Genomic DNA, 26,676 nt, shown 5'->3' with positions numbered 1-26,676 from the left:
TGCAGAAGATCAAATGTAGAGTTAATCCTTGTTTGCTGCTTCACAGTTTAAGGAGCATTAATTATAACAAAGAAAAGTGTGTTCCAATTTGCTTGTGGTCAGTACAAATTTTCCAGATTTTCTGTGCTCTCCGCAATCACCAGGCTTAATTTGTTACAGTTGGTACCATAAAAATCATGTTGTTGCTCCACCTGATATGCACAGGTATGATGTGTTCAAGATGATTTATGTCTAGGTTATGTTTCCTATATATTTTTTCTTTTAGATCTCAGTGAAAGGCTTTAAGTCATTAGGATTTTCCTGCAATCAAATTGAGAATCTTGTAATCGACAACATGGCAACTCTTACGAACAGCTGCATCACAGTAAGTGCAGTTTTATTAAATCAACCATATAATGTTAACAGTAATTTAACAGTTTGCTATTTTTACCAAAATTTCAAATAATGCTTTGAAAAAAAGGTATTTACTTACAGATATCAGTGAGATGGATGTGCCTGCTTCTCACACCAATTCTGGGTACTCTGCAGCAACAAATGGCCACTATTAGTCACTTAGTTGGACAATTTTTAAAGGCATCAGCTGGCTGGCCAAGGTGAGTGAGGGCATGAGCCCCGTGCACATGCTGGGATGACCCACCGCCATACTGTCCCACTGGCATGTTCTGTAACAGCTGCACTGTGGGATTGTACGTGTTTGCGTGAACACGTTCAGGCACATGTTTGAAGGGCCCCGCAGGCGCTCTGATCACGTATCAGGAGGATGGCACTGGGTAACAGTGCCAGGGAGAGGAATCAGCTCAACCGGCCGGGAGCGCTCTTTGCAAAGTGAGCGAGAGCTGTGGGCCTCTGTGAGGAGACGGGCCCAGCTGTTGAGAATAATTCGCAAGGACTGAATCGGCGTCCGCTTTATAAAGAGGAGCAGGCTTGTAATCACAGCCAGTCGCGGAACCCCTGGAAAGTCTCCATGGACCCTTAGGGGTCTGTGGACACCAGTTTGAGAACCACTGAAATAGCCAACTGAGGCACTTTTGCTTCCCAAATTAGCTTATTGGCAGCTGCTTTGTTCTTCTCAGCCTGTCTTATTTATTGCCTTATCACTCAATTCTGCAGCAGATTAGATTTTGTTATAATGCTGTGTATGTTGCTTATGGGATGAACATGTAGGACTGTCATCTCCTTTAGTTACTTATGTTGGTTGTCTAATAAGATATATGCAACCAACATCTCTAATTTAGGTATTTATTAGAAACCTTCTCTTAACCCATGGTACAATAACTTACTCTGTTGGCACAGAGGTATTCAGTTAATTGAAGGCGCTGAACACTCATCTTTTGCATAAACATGAGGTTCATTTACTGGGAGATTGTGGGTGCAAAATTGTTTTTTCTCTGGTTTCCAACACCAAATGGGCTGAGGGAACAATCTCTACACCCGATGAGGTCAGCCCGAGGACCGATCGAAATTGGGCCGCATCTGAATGATTGGGGCGAGTTGCTGCTGACGGTCATGCCTCCAGAGGCAGCTCGCCCATGTCAACAGAGTCAATTTGGGCTGGCTGCCTCTCTGGCAGCGACCCTTGGGTAAGTACAGGGAGTTGGGGAGAACGAGAATGGAAGGAAGGTGATTGTGGGCTGGCGGCAGCCCTCAGGAATGCTGTATAACTGGGAGGAGCACTCCTGCTCCTCCTGGCTTCACATGAAGGATTTTTAGAAAAGAAAACCATACCTTTGGTAGCGGCCGGATGTTAGGCTGCATCTACTCCTGGAAAAGCTGAGCGAGACAGGCCAGGTGCTGGCTACGCTCAGGGCAGCCCAATATCAGGAAAGGGCCCTTAAACAGGTGCCAGGTCCCTCATTAGTATGCACAAGAACCCCACTATGGGGGTCCGGGTATTTTTCAGGTGTCCTTGGGGCGTGGGATGTAACATTGCAAAATTGGTCCTTTTTGCCCCATTTTCCACCCAGAAAACGGGCGCAATGAGGATCAATTTCTACCCACTGTATACCTTATATGTTAATATTTGAAACCTGTTGGACCTGACCTAACACTAGTAGACCACTGTTTACAAATGTTTATTGAAAGATTTAAAAAGATGTTTTAAAGACCCTTTCATATTTCCATAATGAATGATTAATTACAAATTACAAAATTTGTTTAAAGAGAATAGCCCCAAATTTTCTTGCGGGCTTTAATGCATTGAGGCACAATGGCATGGGGAAACTCATAAATAGCATACAAATTCAGGCAGAACCCATTTCTACCGCTTTTGTTGACCATTAAAATTTGGGTGGGTTGGCTGATTGCTCCAGCTGCCCTTTCAGCATTGCAGGCATTTAAATAGTACAGAAATGATGGAATGACATCATAAATCCAAATGTCTATAAATTTCCACACCACATGCACTCAGTGTAACTTGCAATCCGATAAATAAGACATAGTAGCTTGCCAGCTGACCCTGTAGGAAGAGCTGCATTTAAAGGTACTGAATTAAAGGATCAGCCATGATCTCATCGAATGGCGGAGCAGGCACGAAGGGCCGAATGGCCTACTCCTGCTCCTATCTTCTATGTATCTATGTATCTATGATTGCTTGGATAACTTACACCCATATCTCATGCATATTTGAGGAATATTTTTGATTTGCAGAGCTACTTAAGTGGACTTCAAAGTGACAGTGAAGAATTCTGGGCACCAATACATTTACGAGCCCCCCACCCATAGTAAAGAATGTATACAACCTGGATGGAGGAGGAGAGGATGAGAAAGAGAAAAACAGAGGGCTAGATTTTCAGTTGCTTGCGCCAGCAGTTAGCGCCTTAAGAGAAGTGATTTTCGGGCGCAGCGCAGTTTGCGCCCCGCCCCAAATTAAGTTGCCTGTTAGCGCCGGCGCAAAGTTTAGCGGCCGCCCGGATGCGCGCGCAGAAAATGACGTCACATCCTCGTGCAACACCCTTTGGCCGCCCCGAATCCAAACTTCAGTCGGACCGCCCCATTCTGCGGCTGGCGTCCAGAGCGTTTGTAAAATGGAACGCAACACTCCCTGGGGAGCGCAAATTAAAGGGCACTCCTCCTGCACTATAAACGGCAGTCTGCATGTGTTGTGTGGAAGGATCCAGTGTGTTGTTGTGAACGGTGTATTTACCACCACCACCTCCTAAAATAAAACACATGCACCCTTCCCCTTTAAGAGCTCACTGGCACCAGAGTGTCTGCCGTGCGCTGCGCCCGAGCTCGGGCGCTGCGCTCTGCACCGCCGGCTTAGCGCCTAAATATAGTAGTGGAACGCCTCTTTTAGCGCTCCACCAACCTCTTAGGGCGAAGCCACTGAATTTCCGGCAACGGGGCGCTACTTTGGGGCGGGCGCTAACTTCAGGCGGGCGCTAAGGTTAGCGCCCCAAAACTGTCTATACTGAAAATCTAGCCCAGAGTGTGGTAGCATTGAAGAAGGATCAGGACAACGCATAACTATTCTCCCTTGACAAATCTATAGGCGCAGGAGATCTTATGAGGAAAGAGTGAGGAGCTGTGCCTATGCAGACTTTAACTCACAAAGGAACCTGTGCCAGTTTCTACACACTGTCCTGCAGCACAGATCAACTACCCGCTCGAACCCCCCCCCCATCGTCTTCCCCCCCTCACAATCATCCCCCACCCTCCCTCCTCCCGATCATCACCTCCTTCCTGATCACCTTTCTCCCAATTCCCCCCCTCCCTCTGTCCCGATCGCCCCTTCTCTCTACTGCCAAGGATGCAGCCGACCCAAATTTATTCTTGTGGAATCAGCGAGTTGCCTCTGGATGCCCAATTGGCATCTACAGCATGCCGGGAATATGCTGATGAGGCCCAATTTCGGGTGAGCCTCAGGCTTCTGGTTTCTGCCACATGCTCCTATTTGAGCACATGCTGCCTATTTCAGGTCCAAAAACTTGCTGAAGCTGATTTCCATCCTTGATAGATCAGCAGGAACCTCCTAAGCAGGTCTCATATTCTGGTTGCTTATACAACTTTTCTATTTGGAATGGAATGGAAATGGCATCCCTAGAGGTGGTAGGCTCAGCTGCTGTAGAGGAGCCTGGAAATCAGCATCATGAGGATCCTGACTCAAAGGAGGCTACCATCCCAACTACCAGGGAAATTCAGAGGCAGATTACTTAGATTAAAGAATTCCCCTGACTAAACTATTATCACTACATCTCCCCAGCCTTCATGTCTACACCAAACCTTTTCCTTTGTATCTCGTTAAACAAACATGCCACTCCCAACCAAACCTCAGAGACTTCATGAACAATAGAGCCAATAGAAACATCAATTTCTGATTTTATTATTATTCCACATAGTTGTACTTCAATGTAAGGCCATGTTTCCTCTGGATTCCTAGATGTATGACCTATTTTGGTGTCTCTAATAGGGACTACTTGAGGGCTAGTGTTGTGGAAACTGATTGGCCGCTCACCTAGAACAAGAGCCTCTTGGTACTGAGTTAGCATTCATCTCATGGCAGCTGAATCCTGAGAAATTCCCAATGTGGGCTGCATCTTGTGTGATTTCCCGGGCAGTCTGGATCTGCCTCCTGCACACTCTTTGAGTCAGCCGAAAGCCTGGCATGTACTATTTGTTGTGTATGTACCTTTAAGAGAATAACTGGCCTCAGACTGCAGTACCGACAGTGACCACCCCTGTATAAAAGGCGCTAGTAAGCCTCTGTAGTTTCAGTTTCCCGATTGACTCCTTTCAGTAAAGACTTGTTTTGTTCAACTCCTGCTGTCCGTGTCTCAATCATACACGGACATAATACTGGCGATGAGCAGATACGAACTTACCTACAGTCTGCACCACCTCCTGGGATCCATTCCTGCAGCGAAGTGAGCAGAGGTCGAGGCCAGAAGGAAGAAAGAAGCAGTAGAAACGGGTGTCGACCGTGGGCATCCGCCCCTGTGTTAGCGGAGTTGAAGATTGCTGGAGAAGCCGTCGAAAGCGGGGCCTGGTTCCTGTCGACGGTGCTTCAGCTAATCGGGCTGGTGGCAGGTAGTACACTGATCCTTCCTGGGCTGCGGCGGTCGCGAACTCGAGCGGGTGGCTTGCAACGGGGCCGAGCAGCGTTGTCGGGAAGAGGAGAGAGAGAGGGTGGAGCACACAGGGCGCGGCCGGTGCTACGAAGCCGGGCTGCATATAGACCCGAGAAGAGGGAGGCAAGAGTTCCACAGGGTTGTTCCACGACGGGAAAATAATAAAAAAAAGAAATATTAAATGCGCAGGAAACCGCGAGGAGCTGCAGGTTGCAACGGAAACCGCGGAAAGCAGCGCTAGCAACAGCGGGGAAGAAGGCAAAAGCGCGGGAGGCGCCATCTTAATCAGCAGGGGAAGAAGGCAAAGCGCGGGAGGCGCCATTTTGTTAAATCGGGGAAGAAGGCAAAGCGCGCGAGGCGCCATTTTAGATTTCCAAGATGCCGAAGACTGGCTGTATCACTGCCTTTGATAATACAATAGAGGACTGGACCACGTATGTGGAAAGAGTCGAGGTATATTGCGAGGCAAACGAAATAGCCGATGAGAAAAAGGCATCGGTATTGCTAAACTTAATGGGCGCTAGAACGTACGGCCTATTGCGGGACCTGATTACTCCAGCCAAACCGAAGGCGAAGAGTTTTAACGAAATTGTTGCTGTCCTACAGGAACACCTAAACCCTGCACTGCTGTTGATAGCCGAAAGATTTAAATTCCACAGGAGAACTCAGCATAAAGATGAGAGCAATGCTGAGTACCTTATGGAACTACGCAAGCTATCAAAGCACTGCCAGTTCGGAGCAGGACTGGCAGATACACTACGGGACAAATTTGTCTGTGGACTCCTGAGTGAAGGAACACAGAAGAAGTTACTCTCAGAGAAAGAGCTGACGCTAGATAAGGCTTTCAGCGTGGCAGTATCATACGAAGCAGCAGCCAGGGGAGCTGCGGAAATTCAACAAAAGCCACAGGAATACAGCACCCACGAAATGACACGGGGATTTGCAAAATGTTATCGCTGCGGCAGAACTAACCATGACCAGAAGGACTGCTGGTCCAAGGACAAAATATGCAGGCAATGCGGAAAGATGGGACACATTGCACGAGTTTGCAGGTCTGGGAAGAAGACCAGCGACAACAAAAAGGCTACTAAGGAACCGTACAAGAAAGTACAAAAGATGACGGACAGTAGTTCCGAAGACCAGATGAGCGATAGTGAATCCGGGAACAGGAGACTAAGCTGTCTCAAACTTCACAATGTAATCGCAAAAGAGGATCACCGAACCATTTGGGTCAACCTCACGATAGCAGGGTCCCAAGTTAAAATGGAATTGGATACAGGATCAGCGCTAACCGTCATGAATCGACGAGACTACGAGCGGCTATTCTCACACATACCCTTGAGAGAGACATCCATTGTCTTGAGGACGTATACGGGGCAAAAAGTATACCCCAGAGGAAAAATAAGGGTGCCTGTCGAATACAACGGCAAGAAAATACGGAAATTGTATCTCTACATACTGCAAAATGGTGGACCACCGTTATTGGGACGTGAATGGATCAGGAAGATGAGCTTAGATTGGCACTCCATGCAATGACGGTGGACGGTAAAAAAGATGAAGACGTCACTCCTGGACGATTGTCAACAATCTTAGCTAACGCCAAAGAGGTATTTCAACAAGAACTGGGCACTCTTAAAGGCGTAACCGCCTCGATAAAAATAGAAGAGAATGCAATTCCCAAGTTTTTCAAAGCAAGACCGGTACCATATGCAATTCGCCCAGCCATGGAGGCAGAGCTGGAGAAGGCAGGCGTGTTGTCTAAGGTCGACTGGAGTGAGTGGGCGACACCCATCGTTCCTGTCATGAAGAAAACGTTAAGCAATAAGTCTGAGGAGCCAAGGAAGGTTCGCATCTGTGGGGATTTCAAGGTGACGGTGAACCCAGTCCTCCACACAGTACAATATCCTCTTCCAAGGATAGAAGACATCTTCGCCTCACTGTCTGGAGGGAAGCGTTTTACAAAAATTGACCTAGCACAAGCATATTTGCAGATGGAGGTTGAAGAATCCTCTAGGAAGTATCTCACGATAAACACTCACAAAGGTCTTTACCAGTATCATCGATTGGTATTCGGAGTAGCATCGGCTCCGGCGATATGGCAAAGAGCGATGGAACAAGTCCTGCAAGGGATTCCGGGGACTCAGTGTTACTTGGACGACATCCTTGTGACAGGTGAAGATGACAGTGAACACCTTAACAACCTAGAACAGGTGCTCACTAGACTACGGGAACATGGGCTACGAGCCAACCGCCCCAAGTGCGAGTTTTTTAAGAAACAGATATCGTATTGTGGCCACATGATTGATGAAGAGGGGTTACATAAGTCCCCTGACAAAATTGAAGCGGTTGTTAAGGCCCCAGCGCCTGAAAATGTGTCGCAACTGAGGTCATTCCTCGGATTGGTGAATTACTACCATAAGTTTTTGCCAAATTTGTCGACAATCCTGCACCCACTGTACGCCCTGCTTCGAACGGGAGTAGCATGGAAATGGAGCAATGACTGTAAGCGGGCCTTTCAGAAGAGTAAGGACTTAATCACTTCAAGAGAAGTATTGGCTCACTACAACCCAGCACTGCCGATCAGACTGGCGTGTGATGCGTCTCCCTACGGCATTGGGGTGGCACTGTCACATAAATTCCTTGATGGTTTAGAGAGGCCGATAGCTTTTGCGTCACACTCGTTAACTTCTGCCGAGCTTAACTACGCCCAGATTGACAGAGAGGCCCTCAGCCTAGTGTGGGGGGTGAAGAAGTTCAATCACTACCTGCATGGTCAAAAATTTACTCTACTAACCGATCATCAACCTCTTGTCTCCATTTTCAACCCTCAGAAGGGCGTACCGATAATGACAGCGCAACGGCTGCAGAGGTGGTCCCTTTTCCTAGGGGCACACCAATATGACATTGAGTACAAAGGAACTAAACAGCATGGGAATGCTGATGGATTGTCACGCCTACCGTTGCCGACGGTGGAAGAAGAAGACCTTGCAGTGGATCCAATGGAGTTATTCCACTCGACCATAGTCGAATGTCTCCCTGTGACGAATGCAAACATAGAAAAGGAAACACGGAATGACCCGACACTATCACGGGTCTATGATTTAACGGTGAAGGGATGGTCAGCACATGGCGAACCACTGCTGCCAGCATTCTCGCCGAGAAGAGAACAGCTGTCAGTGTGCAGAGGAACCTTGATGTGTGGATCCAGAGTAGTAATTCCACCTAAGTTGACAGATAGAGTGCTCAATGAGCTTCATGAGGGTCATCTGGGTGGAGTAAAAATGAAGAACTTAGCCAGAGCGTTAGTGTGGTGGCCGGGAATCGATAGAGAAATCGAAGAGATGACCAAGAGCTGTGCAGGATGCCAGAAGGTCCAAAACGCCCCACCACAAGCTCCTCTACATCCATGGGAGTGGCCCTCATCTCCATGGCAAAGGGTGCACATTGATTTTGCTGGTCCCTTCATGGACTCGATGTTTTTAATTGCGGTGGATGCACATTCAAAGTGGCCAGAGGTAATAAAAATGTCCTCAACCACCACGGAAAAAACTATCACAGTTTTACGAACCATATTCGCCAGGAATGGGCTGCCTGAACAGATTTGCTCTGACAATGGACCACAGTTTGTGTCTGAAGAGTTCCGGAGGTTCTTAAAGAACAATGGTGTTAAGCATTACACATCTGCCCCATATCATCCAGCCACTAATGGATTGGCCGAGAGGTTTGTTCAAACATTCAAGAAGGCTATCAAGGCAATGTGTAATGAAGATATACTCCTACAACACAAGGTGGACAACTTCTTGTTTGCCTACCGGAATGCGACACATGCGGCTACCAACCAAACTCCAGCCATGATGTTCTTCAATCGAAGACTACGATGCCGCTTGGATTTGGTTAAGCCAAACGTCCGAAGAGATGTGGAGAACAGGCAGTTTCAGAATATGAATGAAAGGCCGACCAGGAGTTTTAAGATAGGTCAACCAGTTTTGGCCCGGGACTACCGCACTGAGAAATGGCAGCCAGGAACGATTTGTACACGGCAAGGACCTCTCATGTATACCGTGGACGTTGGAGAGAGCATTGTAAGACGCCATGCTGACCAGATTCTAGAGTCACTGGAAAACGTCAACTCCACACCACGATCTGATACACCTGGTAATGAAATCGACGTACCAATTGCAGCTACCGCAGAATCGGTGATATTGGAAGCAGATGAACCAAACAACGACATTGATCCCGACTCAACCTTGCCAGAGGAACCTGATACCCCAAAGAGGCGTTATCCAGACAGAATCAGGAAGCCTCCTCAAAGACTGAACTTATAATTGCTTAAACTTAACCAATGTATCTAGCAACCGTAATTGTGATTGTAATTAGTTATCATTTAATTGTTAAATGAATGTTATGTACTGTTTATCTAAAAGGGGAGGAATTGTTGTGTATGTACCTTTAAGAGAATAACTGGTCTCAGACTGCAGTACCGGCAGTGACCACCCCTGTATAAAAGGCGCTAGTAAGCCTCTGTAGTTTCAGTGTCGCGATTGACTCCTTTCAGTGAAGACTTGTTTTGTTCAACTCCTGCTGTCCGTGTCTCAATCATACACGGACATAATACTATTAGTCTGAGAAAGCCATGCCACTGGTACTGAGCCCATGTTCAGGGTGGCTCCGATCAACAGGAGGGTAGATCAAATGGCGCCCACCAGAGCCTGAAAACTCTGCAAGCTGTCCCCATGTCTGAAGATGGGAATGTAGTACTATCTCAAGTATGTTCCTCAGGGCCTTAAAAGCTGCAGTCTGTGCTTTGAAGGAGACACTGACTTATCATAGGCCGCATGCTTCACTGATGTCTGCAACAAGGAAAGTGCATCCCTGATGTTGCTGTATGTGTTGACAGTGAACTCCACCATAACCTCTCCCATCTGCTGCACATCCTGGGTTAGGACCTCAGTGTCTCCACATAGGGGTGATATTCTTTTGAACATCCTTCTTTCATAGCAGGACCCACGAGATCTGAACCTGCAGACTCCTCAGCCAAGTGCAGCTGACTCCACGACCTCCACTGGCTCCACTCCATTTCCCATTCTTCCAGTTCCCTCATGCTCTGCAAATCCCAGTACTACTGAATTACTTATTATTTAATCTTTAGAGAAAACAAATTACATTAGCAGAAAACAAATTATATTAGCATATTAACTACCTTTCCTATTTTTCTTTAAACGTGTGAATATACTGGGGTTGATACTGGGGTTGAACTGGCCAGTTCTGATGAAGGGTCATCGACCTGTAACGTGAACTCTGTTTCTCTCTCCACAGATGCTGCCTGACCTGCTGAGCATTTCCAGCATTTTCTGGGGTTTTTTCCAATTTCTTTTTCTGGAATATCCTGAAACAATTAAAAAATTAAGTCAAAACTTTTAAAAAGAGGGATTCACAGGATTGAAGAGCAGATAAAGGGGCGAATGAGAGGAAATATGATCTAGCATTATAAATCGCTCCAAGGAATGGATAATGTAGATAGAAACAATTATTTAACTTGGACTATGAGCACAGAAATAGCAAACGTAAGTGTAAAATTAACAAGTCTCAGGTAGGAATTGATTTTAGGAGGGTTCCACTCCCCACAGAGTAGTCAATGTGTAAAATAGATTTTCAAGTAATGCAGCTCATGCTTTGTCAATCAACACTTATTTAAAAGAGATAATTAGAAACAGGATTGTCGGTTACTAGGATATAATTAATTCTGAGCTGTAAGAATCCTGCAAACATCATGTCAAGGAAAGACATGACCAATGTAGGAATTAAGTGCAACAAAATTGAAGCAGTTCTGTCTTGCTCCAGCTTTGTACAGGTTCCTTTAATTCAGTCACTAGTCGTAAATTCCCAAAAGTTCCACACTGTTTTCGTTGTAATTTCAGGTAATTTCTTAGGCAAAATAGAGCGAAAGCTATTTTTGCTGGTTTTCTGTCCCAAAATTGACTCCCCACCCCCAAAATCATAAATTATGAGTGCGAGTGGAGCTACAGCTCTAAGTTTCTTCCTTTTACACTCACAATGCACACAGGGTATATTATACTGAAAATTACGAGGCACAGCTGTTGCCAGATAGCTGAGGCAGGCAGAAATGAGTAGATTGTGAGGCTCAAGAGTGTAGAGTTTCAACAGCAACTTTTGCACCTGGGAATTACTTTTTCCAGTGATTTTTTCTTAGCATTTGAAAGGATTCGCAAATTTCATGTCTCCCCTGAAGATTTACTGGAGAAACCCTGGCTGGACTGAGTTTAAAATCCAGGGCTCCAGGGCCCAACAAGATGGCTACAGTCAACCTCATGGCCAAGGCCTGCAAAGTTCAGGTTTGGACTGACAAAGAAGGAATGTTCCAGAAATTAGAAGGCAGACAGGCCTTCTGCATTTATGTATGAGAAGCAAACAGTGGCATTCAGGCCTCTGATTAAAACCCATCAAGGCCGTTTGCGCAGATAATCAACGGGTAATAGCTGCATTCAGACCTTCGTTAGCTGACTTCAACACTGTTTGGAAACGATCAACGGGGCATTAAAACTGGAATGGCCCCATCACAAGACCAGTTACACAAAGGAAAACACTTTTGGGTGTCAGGAATGACCCAGGTTCTGCCTCGCCTCGCCACCAGAGGGCACCATGAACTCTTAATTGTGTCCTTCTTTATTCCTAATTGTACTCACCTGTGCATGGTTATATGCCTACTATTTAAGTGGTGCTTAGTTTATGTTCATTGCTCAGTCTTGAGTTTCACTGCCTTGTGATTCCTCTTGCCGGCCTGCTAGCCTGTATCTGTGCTGTTGTTATTTTGTTTATTTCAAGTAAAGTCTATCTTTGTTTTTGCAACCTAACATCTGCCTCAGTTTGCCTTCCTGCAGTTGGGTTCACCAAGTTCCATTTCTCACAGCAAGACTGAGCCAAAACATGGACCCAGCAGAGAAGGACCAATGGCTACGACAAGTCTTTGAACATCTACAACTGATCTTGGTTGAACTGCGGTGCCTCGCCACGTCATTCTCCCGAAGCCAGAAACAGCTGGAGGCCCTCGTCATTGCTTTCCATCAGAGCCAGAGTCAGGTGACCCAAGCTACTCCAGCACCGTTACCCGCTCCTCCGGTTTCGCCTCCCCCTCTGAAAGAACCCCGATTACCTGCACCCGAGCGCTACGACGGTAACCCAGGAGGATGTCGAGGCTTTCTAACCCAGTGTTCCCTGGCTTTCCAACTGCAAGGTTCATTATTTCCCAGTGACCGTTCCCGAGTAGCCTACATCATTTCGCTACTCACCGGCAAAGCACTTACCTGGGCTACGGCCGTCTGGGAACAGCAAACTCCGGCATGTTCAAACTACCAAATTTTCTCTCAGGAAATGAGAAGGGTCTTTGATCATCCTGTCAGTGGGAGAGAGGCATCTAACAAACTGCTTCGGCTTCGCCAGGGGGCTCGTAGCATTGCGGACTACGCTATTGAGTTTCGCACTCTCGCTGCAGAGAGCCAATGGAATTCGGAGGCGCTCATCGCCACTTTTCGCCACGGTCTCACGGATGAAATCAAGGACGAACTGGCTTCCAGAGTGAGTGATTTGGAGTCTCTCTTTGATATCTCCATTCGAGTGGATAATCGTCTCCGTGAGAGGCGAAGAGAACGCCACTCCTTTTTCACCCCGCTTCTGGAGACAAGAGCCTTCCCTGCTTCGAAGCCATCCGAGAACCTCCGAGCCATCTTTGACTGATCCAGAGGAGCCCATGCAGTTGGGAGTAACTCATCTCTTGCAGCCTGAACATGATCGCCGAATGAGAGAGGGATCTTGCCTCTATTGTGGGGAACCGGGCCACTTTCGCTCTTCTTGCCCAAAGTTGGTGGGAAAAGCCAGGGTTCATCCAGGACGGAGGGACCTGAGATGAGCGTAGCCATCCCTCCCGGCCCCACTGTTTCTAGAGTCCTGCTGGCATCCTCCCTTTTCTGGGGCAATCAACAACATGATCTTAAGGCCCTGGTGGATTCTGGGTCCGATGGTAACTTCATGGATCTGGGTTTAGCTAAACAGCTCAAGATTCCCCTGACCCATCCTGATCACCCCCTCACTGTTGTCGCCCTGGATGGAAGACCCCTGGGCTCCGGAACTATTCACCATCTTACTGGCCCCCCTGTGTTTGGGCGTGGAAGGACAACATTTCGAGACCATCCAATTCTTCCTTATCCACTCTCCCGTGTTTCCATTAGTTCTGGGTTACCCTTGGTTGGCCTGCCATAATCCTCGCATGGATTGGGCCGCCGGCCGGCTTACGGAATGGGGCTCCGCCTGCCATACCACCTGTCTTCGCTCCAAGTCTCCTTCCCAGCCCCAGGAGTCCCCATCGCACTCTGACTTGTCCCGAGTGCCTCCTGAGTATGAGGATTTAAAAGAGGTCTTCAGTAAGGTTCGAGCCACACCACTTCCCCCTCATAGGCCATATGACTGTGCCATTGACCTCCTGCCTGAGACATGCCCACCTAGGGGTAGGATCTTCTCCCTTTCTGCTCCAGAGACCACTGCCATGGAGGATTACATCCGTGACACCCTCGCCGCTGGCTTCATCCGTCCGTCCACCTCTCCTGCTGGTGCCGGTTTTTTCTTCGTGAGTAAGAAAGATGGAGGTCTCCGCCCCTGCATCGACTACCGTGGCCTTAACAGGATTACTATAAAAAATCGTTATCCTCTTCCGCTCATGTCGACAGCCTTCGAGCTACTACAGGGAGCCACAGTCTTCACAAAATTGGATCTCCGCAACGCCTACAACCTCAACTGCGTCCGCGAAGGGGACGAGTGGAAGACGGCATTCAACATACCTACTGGGCACTATGAGAACCTGGTCATGCCCTTTGGATTGACCAACGCCCCTGCTGTGTTCCAGGCGCTCATCAACGACGTCCTCCGAGACATGCTGAATCGCTTTGTCTTTGTCTACCTGGATGACATTCTCATTTTCTCCAAAACTCTTCACGATCATGTCCAGCATGTAAGGCAAGTCCTGCAATGTCTGCTTAACAACCTCTTGTTTGTCAAGGCTGAGAAGTGTGAGTTTCACGTTTCCATGGTTTCATTTCTGGGTTTCATCATCTCCAGCGGCAACATCCAAATGGACCCTGGCAAGACCCAAGCTGTCCGAGATTGGCCACCACCCACCTCTCTCAAACAGGTGCAACGTTTCTTGGGGTTTGCTAATTTCTATCGGAGATTCATCAGGAACTTCGGCACCATTGCTGCCCCTCTCAACGCCCTCACCAAAACCGCTTCCACCCGGTTCAGTTGGTCTGCTGAGGCTGCGCAGGCTTTCGAGGATCTCAAGCGGCGCTTCACGTCTGCTCCTGTCCTCGTGATTCCGGATCCCTCACTCCCCTTCATTGTCGAGGTGGATGCCTCTGATATAGGAGTGGGTGCCGTTTTGTCCCAGCGGTCTAACGACAACAAACTGCACCCTTGCATCTTCTTTTCTCGCCGACTCACTCCTGCAGAACGAAACTACGATATTGGAAACAGGGAACTACTAGCAGTTAAGTTGGCACTGGAGGAGTGGAGACATTGGTTGGAGGAGTCTAAACACCCGTTCATTGTCTGGACAGACCATAAGAATCTGGCCTATATCCAGGAGGCCAAACGGCTTAACTCTCGTCAAGCTCGCTGGGCACTGTTTTTCAATCGTTTTGACTTTGTCCTGTCATATCGTCCAGGATCCAAGAATCTCAAGCCTGATGCTCTCTCCAGGCAATTTGATCCACCCGAGCGGGAGAGACAACCAGAACCTATTCTTCCAACTTCTCGAATTGTAGCACCGGTTCGCTGGGGGATCGAGACGCTGGTCAGAAAGGCGCAACAGAGGGAGGCAGACCCTGGCAATGGCCCACCAGGTCGCCTTTTTGTTCCCAACACGGCACGCTCACAAGTCCTGCAGTGGGGGCATTCGTCGCGACTCACCGGTCATCCAGGATGCTGGAGTTCCTTCGCAGAAGGTTCTGGTGGCCCACCATGGAGAAGGACATAAAGGCGTTCATGGCAGCTTGTGCCATTTGTGCACGAAACAAGAACCCTCGATCTCGCCCCCAGAGTTTGCTGCATCCTCTCTCCATTCCCACCCGCCCCTGGCCACACCTCTCTGTGGATTTCATCACAGGCCTTCCACCATCTCAAGGCAACACTGTCATTCTGGTCATCGTGGATCGCTTCTCCAAAGCCTGTCGCTTTCTGCCCTTGCCCAAGCTTCCCTCAGCCCAAGAGACAGCCGAGCTCATGGTCCAGCATGTTTTCAGGTTGTTCGGTTTGCCTCTTGACATCGTCTCTGACTGTCGTCCACAATTCGCCTCCCGGTTTTGGAGAGCTTTCTATAAGCTCATTGGTGCTACTGTCAGCCTTTCCTTGGGTTTCCACCCTCAGTCTAACGGTCAAACGGAACGGATCAATCAAGACCTGGAGACGACCCTGAGGTGTCTCGTGTCCGCTAACCCTGCGACCTGGAGTCGTCACTTCGTCTGGGCTGAGTACGCGCACAACACCTTGCGCTGCTCCCCCACAGGAATGTCGCCATTCGAGTGCCAGTTCGGGTTTCAGCCTCCACTGTTCCAGGAGCGGGAGCTCGAGGTGGGGGTTCCCTCCGCGGAGAAGTTTGGCCAGCGCTGTCGACGGACCTGGAGGAGAGCGCGGCTGGCCGAGCTTCTCGGCAACGACAGATCCAGGCCAACAAGCGGCGCAGACCGGCTCCTTCATTCCGTCCTGGTCAGAAGGTCTGGCTTTCTACGCAGGATCTCCCGCTGCGAGTGGAGTCCCGCAAGCTGGCGCCCCGTTTCATCGGTCCCTTCACGGTGTTGAGGAAGGTCAACCCGGTGTCCTACCGTCTCCAGCTGCCCCGCTCCATGCGGATTCATCCTACCTTCCATGTCTCCCGGCTCCAGCCAGTGGCCATCAGTTCCCTGGCGCCCGCCACGAGGCCTCCTCCTGCTCCCCGCATCATCGAAGGCCAGCCTGCCTACACGGTCCGTCGCCTGGTGGACTCTCGCCGGGTTCGCGGGGGCCTCCAGTTCCTGGTGGACTGGAAGGGATATGGTCCGGAGGAACACTCCTGGGTCCCGGACCGGAACATCCTGGATCGCGATTTAGTGCAGAACTTTCTTCGTCGTCGCCATGGACCTTCTGGGCGAACGTCAGGGGCCGTTCCTAGGGGGGGGGGGTCCTGTCAGGAATGACCCAGGTTCTGCCTCGCCTCGCCACCAGCGGGCACCATGAACTCTTAATTGTGTCCTTCTTTATTCCTAATTGTACTCACCTGTGCATGGTTATATGCCTACTATTTAAGTGGTGCTTAGTTTATGTTCATTGCTCAGTCTTGAGTTTCACTGCCTTGAGATTCCTCTTGCCGGCCTGCTAGCCTGTATCTGTGCTGTTGTTATTTTGTTTATTTCAAGTAAAGGCTATCTTTGTTTTTGCAACCTAACCTCTGCCTCAGTTTGCCTTCCTGCAGTTGGGTTCACCAAGTTCCATTTCTCACAATGGGACGTTTAAAAACCGATTAACCGGCCATCCAGGTGGATGGGCCCAGAACGGTTTCCTTTGTATAGACTTCAACACGTCCAGGTCAGACAAAGAAACAAGCTGATCTGGCGAGTGATAAGGGCTCCCAGAAAGGGGTATAAGTAGTCCCTCGGGAAGCCATCTCTCTCTCTCGCCTGGACTCCGGTGCCCTGCCTTACCATCAAGAAGATAAAGACATCGGCAGGCAACGGGGCATGGAACAGGCGTTCTAACATCCGAGACTGGTGAGCATAAACTTTCTGGCCCATCGCAAGACAACTTAGATAGGTGTAAAGGGTGGGAGTTAAGGGGATTGCTAAAATTGTCATTTTAATCATTTTCCCTCGATGTGTCCGTTTCTCCTCCCCCGCTAAGTGTAATTGTGTTACATACATAGTGATTTTTCTCTGTATAATGTTTATTTTTCTCTATTTTTAATAAACATTGGTTTTCTTTGCACCAAACCACTGGTCTCGTTTTGTTTATATCGCTGCTCGTAATAAGTCCGGTGGTCAGAACCAGAGGGGAAGCGATTCGAACCGCACGGGGCTGGAGCAGCTCAGATACGCCTGACTGGCCAGACACAAACCCCAAATCAAAACCCCCTACACATTCTGCCTACACAAACCTGTGAAACTACTGGGTGATTTTTGACCCCCCCCAATCTCAGAAGCACATATGGCATGTGTTATAATGTTACCCTTGTTGCTATTATGGAGGAGGAGGTGGAGCACAAGATGGAGCAGTCAGGCAGCATTTAAGGATTTTCAGCCGCACCAGAGATTACCTTCTCCATTGAATATATTACATAGGATTATATAGAATATACAGCACAGAAACAGGCCATTTGGCCCAACCAGTCTATGCCAGTGTTTATGCTCCACAATATACAAGCAGCACAGGTCATATGAAGAGCGGTCATATCCCTGCATTGCTCTCTTTATGGCTATGTAGGTGACTACTGCAAAGGGGTGCAAAGTTTCCGGTAAATTTCCGGAAATTTTCCACGGGAAGTTTAGCTTGGGAATTTTGCCCAAAAAAGCACATGCTAGCATAATATTGTTTTTTTTTGTATTTCTTTTTTTCCCCACAGGTCCTCTTAAAATTACTAACAGAGATGGAATCTTAATTATTAAGGAATTTCTTAATCAATATATGTTTATCTTCTTACTTGGCTTGTTTTAATAATTACAAGTTTTGTGTGTGACTGTGAACAAATGTGTCCTGATTGGTTGGATGAGCGATTAGCTCCCTCTATTTGTAATATTTGCATATCGAATTGTGATTGGCCTGCAGGCATCTGTAAGACTGCTATAGTTTTTTTAAGATCCAGGTTAGGGGTCCTGAGGGAAGTCATTTTGTTTTCTGCTGATGTGATGATGCAGTAAGTAAATCAGACTTTATACCAAATAAACCAGTTACTTGTTGAACTCTGTTGTCCTTCAATTTAAAATATACAAAATAATACACTATTGGTGATGTAGCGTCGTGTGTGTACAGGTCATGCTTCCATCACATGGAGCATCAGCAAAAATGTACTCACCCTGTTGCAATCGCGCTGATCGACCGCAGTTCGACACAGAGATGAATGCCCTTTATTTCTCTGCATAGAACAATGCCACATTTACCATCGGATGTGTGGAAGCATTTTACCCCAGGCATTAAAGATGGAAAGACTGCGTACATGTGCAAACACTGTAGAAAGCCATATGTAAAGAATGCCACCAAGATGCAGCAGCATTTATCCAAATGCAACAACTTCACTCAAAGCTCACAGCAGTCAGCCCAGAGTTCCTCTGCTTCCATTCAAGAAGATGATGGTTCTCATTCAGCATCAGGCTCCTTATCATCAGCAACTCCTGGCCCACTTGGAAGGTTCTTTGATACAATGGATAACCATAGCCAGAAGAATGCAGATGAGTGCCTTGCTTGAGCTGTATATGCAACAGGCTCACCCCTCATGCTCACAGCCAATGTGTACTGGAAGAGATTTTTCAATGTTATTCGCCCTGCATACTGTCCTCCCACCAGACATGCTTTGTCTACTTATTTGCTGGAGGCTGAAAGCTCAAAGAAATGATAGCGATGGCAGACTGTGTTGCAGTTATCTCAGATGGGTGGTCAAATGTACGAGGGGAGGGCATCATAAACTACATCGTCTCCACTCCTCTCCCAGTGTTCTTCAAGAGCACAGACACGAAGGACAACAGACACACAGGCACATACATTGCTGATGAGCTGAAAGCGGTCATCAACGATCTTGGATCACAAAAGGTCTTTGCAGTAGTTACTGACAATGCTGCGAATATGAAGGCTGCTTGAGCTCAAGTGGAGGAGGCCTACCCTCATATTACGTCTATTGGGTGCGCAGCTCATGGGCTTAACCTGCTCCTCAAGGACATCATGGGTTTGAGAACCATGGAAGCACTGTACAAGAGAGCCAAGCAAGTTGTTAAGTATGTCAGGGGAAAACAGGTAGTTGCAGCAACCTACAACTCCAAGCAAATGACAAAGAACAAGAACACCACACTGAAGCTGCCCAACAACACTAGATGGGGTGGTGATGTCATAATGTACAACAGCCTTCTGGAGGGTAAGGAGTCGCTGCAAGAAATGGCAATATCCCAGTCTGGGGATATGGAAACCACCATCAAGAAAATACTGCTGGATGATGTGTTTTGGGAGAGAGTGGTTAGCAGCCTTAAACTACTCTCACCAGCAGCATCTGCAATTGCTCAGATTGAAGGAGATGACGCTGTCTTGTCAGATGTTCTCAGGCTTTTTACTGATTTAAAAGAACAAATCAGCATTGCCCTACCCACATCCCTGCTGCTCAAAGCAGAGGAGAAGGCAATTGTTCAATTCATACAGACGCGTCAAGAATTTTGTGTCAAGCCGATTCATGCTGCAGCATACATGCTGGACCCAAAGCATGTTGGGAGACCAATACTTTCTGGAGAACAGATCAACAGCGCTTACAGTGTGATTTCTACCCTCTCACACCATCTCAATCTGGATGTGGGCAAAGTGCTGGGAAGTCTGGCAAAGTTCTCTACCAAGCAAGGTCTTTGGAATGGGGATGGGATATGGGAATCATGCAAGCATATCAGTGCACATACCTGGTGGAAGGGACTTTGTGCATCTGAGGCCCTGTCACCTATTGCATCAGTGATACTCCAAATCCCACCTTCATCAGCAGCCTCTGAACGAAACTGGTCACTTTTTGGGAATACGCATACAAAGGTGCGCAACAGGCTGACTAACAAGAGAGTGGAGAAACTGGTGGCTATCCGGGTGAACCTACAACTTATTGAGCCAGATACAGAAGTGTCCACCACACAGCTAGACACTGACACAGAGGAGGAAATGGACACGTCAGAGCCAGAGTCAGAGAATCAGGAGGAGCAATGAGGAGTAGAAGACTCAGAAGACTCATAAGTAGAAGACTCAAAGGGACAAAATAAGGACAAATTACAGGCTAAATAAGCTGACGCTCTTTTTATTTTATTTTAGATGGGTCTTTTTTGTGGGGGTTCAATAAAGTTCAAAATTATAACCTAAATAAAGTTTTGAAAGCCTGTTTTTATTTGTATGGAACAGTATGTCTATTTTGACGACAAAGATAATATAAGGGTCAGAGACAAAAACCATCAGTGTGCAAAAAAACTCAAAATTCCCAAAAATTCCCATGGAAAGTTTCCTCTTTTAAAAATTCCCAGAATTTTGCAACCCTACTACTGCACTCTATTTTTATGGCACAGGCTCGTTTCAGGCAGCCATGGGGATTCTACCTAATATCAGCCAGCATGCAGTACAGGTACACATTCATCAGATGATTGACACACTTTACAAGGGAGCTGGGGTGCTCATCGCCATTGGTATCATAGCAAGGTAATGGCGAGATTTAGGGTCATCCAGTTTTACAGAGTTGCTGGCTATCCCAAGGTCCAGAGTGCAATCGATGGTACCCACGTTGCTTTCTGACTCCTACAGAAAACCCCCTCAACTTGCTTGACAGGAAAAGCTTCTATTCCTTAAATGTATATTGTGTTTGACAACATGCAGAGAATCCTCTTCTCTTTTTCTTCTTAGGCAGTCCCTTGGAACCGAGGATGACTTGCTTTCACACTAAAAATGAGTTCTCAGGTGACTGATGAGTCCAATGCGGGACCTACAGTCTCTGTCACAGGTGGGGCAGACGGTGGTAGAAGGGGCAGGTGGGTGGGGTGCCTGGGTTGACGTGCGCGCCTTCCGCTGTTTGCGCTTGGCTTCCGCTTGCTCCTGGCGAAGAGACTCGAGGTGTTCGGCACCTTCCCGGATGCTTCTCCTCCACTTTGTGCGGTCTTGGGCCAGGGATTCCCAGGTGTCGGTGGGGATGTTGCAATTTTTCAAGGAAGCTTTGAGGGTGTCCTTGAAGTCTACAAGTCAATATGAGATATGTTGTGTCACAATGCTTTCATACTTCAAAATTTGGCCTCCCTTGACCTTTTCACAGAAGAAAATCATGTCAACGTCTGTTTTTGGGTGAAAGGGCCTACCCACTGCTCACATTAAAAAAAATTGTTCATGGGATGTGAACATCGCTGGTAAGGCCAGCATTTATTGCCAATCCCTAATTGCCCTTTAGAAGATGGTGGTGAGCCGCCGCCTTGTATTGCTGCAGTCCGTGTGGTGAAGGTACTCCCATAGTGCTGTTAGGGGTGGAGATCCAGGATTTTGAACGAGCGACTATGAAGGAACAGTGATATACTTCCATGTCAGGATGGTGTGTGAATTGGAGGGGAACTTGGTGGTGATGGTGTTCGCATGCATCTGCTGCCCTTGTCCTTCTAGGTGGTAGAGGTCGTGGGTTTGGGAGATGTTGTCGAAGAAGCCTTGGCGAATTGCTGCAGTGCATCTTGTAGATGGTACACACTGCAGCCACGGTGCGCCAGTGGTGGAGGGAGTGAATGTTTAAGGTGGTGGATGGGGTGTCCTGGATGGTGTGGAGCTTCTTGAGTGTTGTTGGAGTTGAACTCATCCAGGCAAGTGGAGAGTATTCCATTACACTCCTGCCTTGTGCGATGTAGATGTGGAAAGGCTTTGTGGAGTCAAGAGGTGAGTCACTTGGCACAGAATACCCAGCCTTTGACCTGCTCTTGTAGCCACAGTATTTATGTGGCTGGTCCAGTTAAGTTTCTGATCAGTGTTGATTCCCAGGATGTTGATGGTAATGCCATTGAATGTCAAGGAGAGGTGGCTAGAGTGTCTCTAGTTGGAGATGGTCATTGCCTGGCACTTGTGTGGTGCAAATGCTACTTGCTACTTATCAGCCCAGCCTAAATGTTGTCCAGGTCTTGCTGCATGCGGGCACGACTGCTTCATTATCTGAGGAATGGAACTGAACACTGTGCAATCATCAGCGAACATCCCCATTTCTGACCTTATGGAGGGAAGGTCATTGATGAAGCAGCTGAAAATGGTTGGACCTAGGATACTGCCCTGCAGAACTGCAACGATGTTGTGGGGCAGAGATTATTGGCCTCCAACAATCACAACCATCTCCCTTTGTGCTAGGTATGACTCCAGCCACTGAAGACTTTTCCCCCTGATCCCCATTGTCTTCAATCTTGCTAAGGCTCCTTGATGCCACACTATCACGAGATAGGCTGGTCATGTTCTACAAAAGGGTCGTGAGACTGAGCTGGCCCTCCTCTCATGGCAGCTTGCTTCTGGGCATCTAAGTGTCACCTGTGGAATTCTGGGGAGGATTTTATGCCACCTATTCAAATCAAGTATTTGTTTTCTGTTTGTTTTCATTGAGAAACTCAAAGCAATAGCGCTGACTGACTTTTATTATGCTTTTTTAAAGGCCATGGTTTCTTACTTTTACAACCTCACTGCAGTTTCGCTTCTTGCTACTCCTCACATATCTGATGCAGCGATTAAAGCACTTGTCCATGGGAAGAGGATTACCAAGATTAAAATTGAAGGTTTGACAAATTATGTAATTTCTTACTTGCATTAAAATCTCTTACAAATTGCTTCTTAATCAGAAAAGGAGCATCTTGGACTATAATTCTGCTGTTTTGCCACAATAGGTAATAAACATATTGGTGATATATCCTTCAAAATCTTCAGCAAAGCTTGCCCAAACTTGAATCACATCTATGTGACAGACTGCCCGAGGATTACAGATATCAGCTTGAAATGCATATCAACACTGAAAAATGTCGTTGTGTTGAATATTTCAGACTGTATAAGGTAATAATGTTTAAGAAATTGTCATTTATTTATGTCCTGTCAATAACATACTAAATTCTGTCTTTCTATTCATAAAATGCCTTTTAATCATAGTCTTTTATATATAGTTTTGTGTTAAAGAGCGAGAACCATGGCACCTCCTAACATTTCAGAGTTTATATAGATTAGCCTTTCTAGCGCCAGCATATTCTCGGAACTCTTGAGTGTACCGCTTCCATTTTTCATTGGATTGCTGACCTCGCAGAATTAGCTAATCAGCACATTTCTTGTGAGTGCCCCATGCAAGTTTGGACAAATATGGGAGCTTGTTGGTTGCATGGCTGTGATATCCAGCACAGCGGCAGCTCTTGAAAGCTGCTGCCATTTATGCATGATGTACAGATGTTTCAAACTCAATTTGTACAACATTGAGGAGAGAACACTGAGGACTGCATCATTTACAGATACTGACCTAGAGGTGCTATGCAGCAAATAGCAGTTGTCCTTTTTGAGGCTGTGGGGAATCTCCTGCAATCAGGACAGCTGTGTGTAATGCATGGATGGAGACAGAGTGAGTTAACAGACACCCACATTGTACGAGCAAATGAGGAAGAAGGCCTCAGGGAAGTAAGAGTACCGAGCATTTGCTCACTCAAACTATATGGTCACAATATACATGCCACACAGCATTTATTACCAACCTGGTGCAGCATCACTATGGCCCATTTACAACGCACTCAGGTCACAAATCCGACAAATCCCCAGTACCTGATGGCCTACATCCTAGGGTTTTAAAAGAGGTGGCTGCAGAGATAGTGGATGCATTGATTTTGATCTTCCAGAATTCCCTAGATTCTAGAACAGTCCCCGTGGATTGGAAGGTAGCAAATGTAACCCTGGTATTCAAGAAAGGAGGGAGAGAGAAAACAGGGAACTATAGGCCAGTTAGCTTGATATCAGTAGTAGGGGAAATGCTAGAATCTATTATGAAGGATGTGGTGAAAGGGCACTTGGAAAATCACAATATGATTAGGCAGAGTCAACAGTTTTATGAAGGGGAAATTGTGTTTGACAAATCTATTAGAGTATTTTGAGGGTGTAACTAGCAGGGTAAATAAGGGGGAACCAGTGGATGTAGTATATTTGGATCTTCAGAAGGCATTTGATAAGGTACCACACAAGAGGTTGTTACACAAGATTAGGGATCATGGGATTGGGGATAATATATTAGCATAGATTGAGGACTGGCTAACGGACAGAAAATTGAGAGTAGGAATAAATGAGTCATTTTTGGGATGGCAGGGTGTAACTAGTTTCTTCCCTACTCATTCACTGGCTGACACAAAGTATGCGCTGCAGTATGCTGTTTGAAGGAAACTGGAAAGGAACATATGTTAGAATACTGCTTGTATTCTAACATACGTTCCTTTCCAGTTTCTATAGATGTCTACAAAGAGGCTGACCCAGAGATCGATGCCCACGATGTATCCAGGACCTCAAAGTACCCTATGTCAATCACTCCAACTGTGGCAAGCAGCAGCACAGATACATCCACTCCACGAGGTTCAATCAATGAATTGCAGGAGGGAGCAGTGAATGAATCAAAGAACATGAGTGAGGTCAAGGAAGTGGAGGTAGCAGTGGAGGAACAGGAACCTAACCCTTCAGCTGCAAAACCCAAAGATTATAATCTCTCAGGGCCTGCATACAAAAAATTCTGCTAATCAGTGCCAGCATTTTGTGAAGTAATTGTTCCAAGCATCCTGCAATGTCTGGCAGTAACTGCACCTCCACTTGCTTCTCTGCTCATTGAGTGGTTTCCCATTCACATCTGTACAGTGGGCCACAGCGTTTGCTTTGATTTGAACTCTGGGGCAGAATTTGGGTAGGCGGGGTAGTGAGGTGAGTGCCAAAATGCAGACAATTTGAGACCCAGGCTATTTTAACTCCCAGGCCTCGTTTTAATTTGACGTAGGTTTCCCACCCAATTCGGTGATACAGTGGGAACCTGCCCTCTTTCAGGGAGCAATTTCCAGAGAGCTTGCAGAGGTCTATTTAAAGCGAGAATCACTTAAGACGAGGTTGAATTCCCTTCTGGCTGATTACGCAGTTTTATTGCTGGAAAAGAAAATTGCTCAGAAATGAGTTGCAGGCAAGCTCCTAGGTTTTCTGAAGTCTCCCTGGAGGTCTACGTAGATGAGATGAGAAGGAAAGTTCTACCTCCAGCCAATGGGAGGAGAATCTCTAAACATGATGTGCACCAACCTTGGAGAGTGATTGCAGAGATCGTCAGCTCAGGAGCACCATCCCTAGAATGCAGTGCATGAAGCACTTCAATGACCTCATAAGAGTATCGTGGTGAGTACAGCTCTTCCTTTCTCCTTATCTGTCAGTAACACATGGCAAGAGTCCTTTCCCCCCTCTCCAGCACTGAACAATTCTATCCCCCTCTATCACATCCTTCACCACCTCTCACTCTCATTCCAAACACACTTCACCTCTTCCTTGCTCACTTCACAGCAGCCACTAGCAGCATTCTCTTCTGACCTGGTAGTCTTTGCACAGTCATCCGCTTCTCTCATGGCTCCTTCCTTACTTCACACTCCAAACATGTGCTTTCCATTCAACACCTCCTCATCTTGCTTGAATCTTGCTTCATCACCCTCTCAGCATTTGCACAACAAGCAGAAACTTCACACATCTACAGTCCTTTGTAGGAGACATTCACCAACTCTCACCCTCTCTTTCTGCAAGAAAAAACAGTGCACAACACAAGGGATAGGAATAAGATGGGGGGAGGACCAACTAATATCATGAACGTCCCTGAGCACTGGAAATCAGTGGCTCCACCAGAGCTGTCAGAATAGGAGATTTCAAGTCCGTGTGCTTATCTCTGACAATTATTTGCACGCCTTCATAAACCTCAGAAAAACGCACAATCTGACAGCTTTAGTACATCAAGTTGCATTGTGATGCCTGTCATCTGCTATTGTCTAGCCTTTCAGTGCTATATTATCGCTTTTCTCTTTCCTCTAGGTCCTTCTCAGTAGCCACAGCCCACAGACGAAGACACCTCAGAGGAGTGCAGTCCTTCTGAGGAGGTACCATCACGTGCTGCATCATTCTTAAGCACCAGCACAGAGACTGGCATCCCGGCTAGGTTAGAAAGTGAGTTAGAGGAGTCTGCACATGGTGATACACTCATACACTCAGCATTAATGAGCAGCAGCAGGTACTGGTGGTAGAGATAGTCCAAGAGACCGCTCACTGGAGGACATGGTCCTCTACCAGCTCTGCTGAGGAGGACAGAGATGAGGACCTCAGGGGCCCAGCTATGAAAAGAAAATTGCTTGCTTCACACAAACAGTTACATCAGGTATTAGAAATCCTGCCAAGTATTTTGGCACCATGGCTAAAAGTGTGGAGGAGTCTGCTTCCAGCCTGTATGGTCATCTTACATGACATTAACATTCTGCAGGCTACCTTGAAGTGTATGGACACCTCCAAGGATGCTGCAGTTGAGCCCTTTTGACATCTATTGTAAAAGTAATGTACTGGATTGCTCTGGCAAATGGCATTGGTGACCACCTTAATGCAGCTATGCACTGCAGAATAGCAGATGCAGGTGATGCCCTTGCAGCAGCCTGGAAGGATCCTGTGGCGAACGAAGTTAAGGGCATTGGTAACTTTGACAGCCACTGGCAAAGCATAGCCTCCTGGTCCAGTAGGCAGTGGGTCCTGCTGCAACATGCTGCATAGATCAGCAACAGCCTGCCTGGTGAAGCACCGCATCCGCATGCACTGCTCTTCAGAGATATCCAAGAAA

The 26,676-nt window shown here is 47.2% G+C and overlaps 1 protein-coding gene across 1 annotated transcript in view; it reads left to right on the top strand.

Moving 5' to 3' along the window:
- fbxl13 (F-box and leucine-rich repeat protein 13) overlaps positions 1-26,676 on the top strand; it is a 301,931-nt gene that overhangs the window by 208,378 nt on the left and 66,877 nt on the right. The window contains exons 14-16 of the mRNA XM_086010428.1: positions 266-364; positions 22,480-22,600; positions 22,709-22,871. Of these exons, the coding sequence (XP_085866554.1) occupies positions 266-364; positions 22,480-22,600; positions 22,709-22,871 (383 nt within the window). The remainder of the gene's footprint in view (positions 1-265; positions 365-22,479; positions 22,601-22,708; positions 22,872-26,676) is intronic.

Source organism: Somniosus microcephalus, chromosome 17 (genome assembly GCF_052327205.1).
Source record: "Somniosus microcephalus isolate GS21.2 chromosome 17, FLI_Smic_1.0, whole genome shotgun sequence".
NCBI classification, from domain to species: Eukaryota; Metazoa; Chordata; class Chondrichthyes; order Squaliformes; family Somniosidae; genus Somniosus; species Somniosus microcephalus.
The sequence above is the reverse complement of the archived record's forward strand: the minus strand, read 5'-3'. Positions and strand labels throughout refer to the sequence as shown.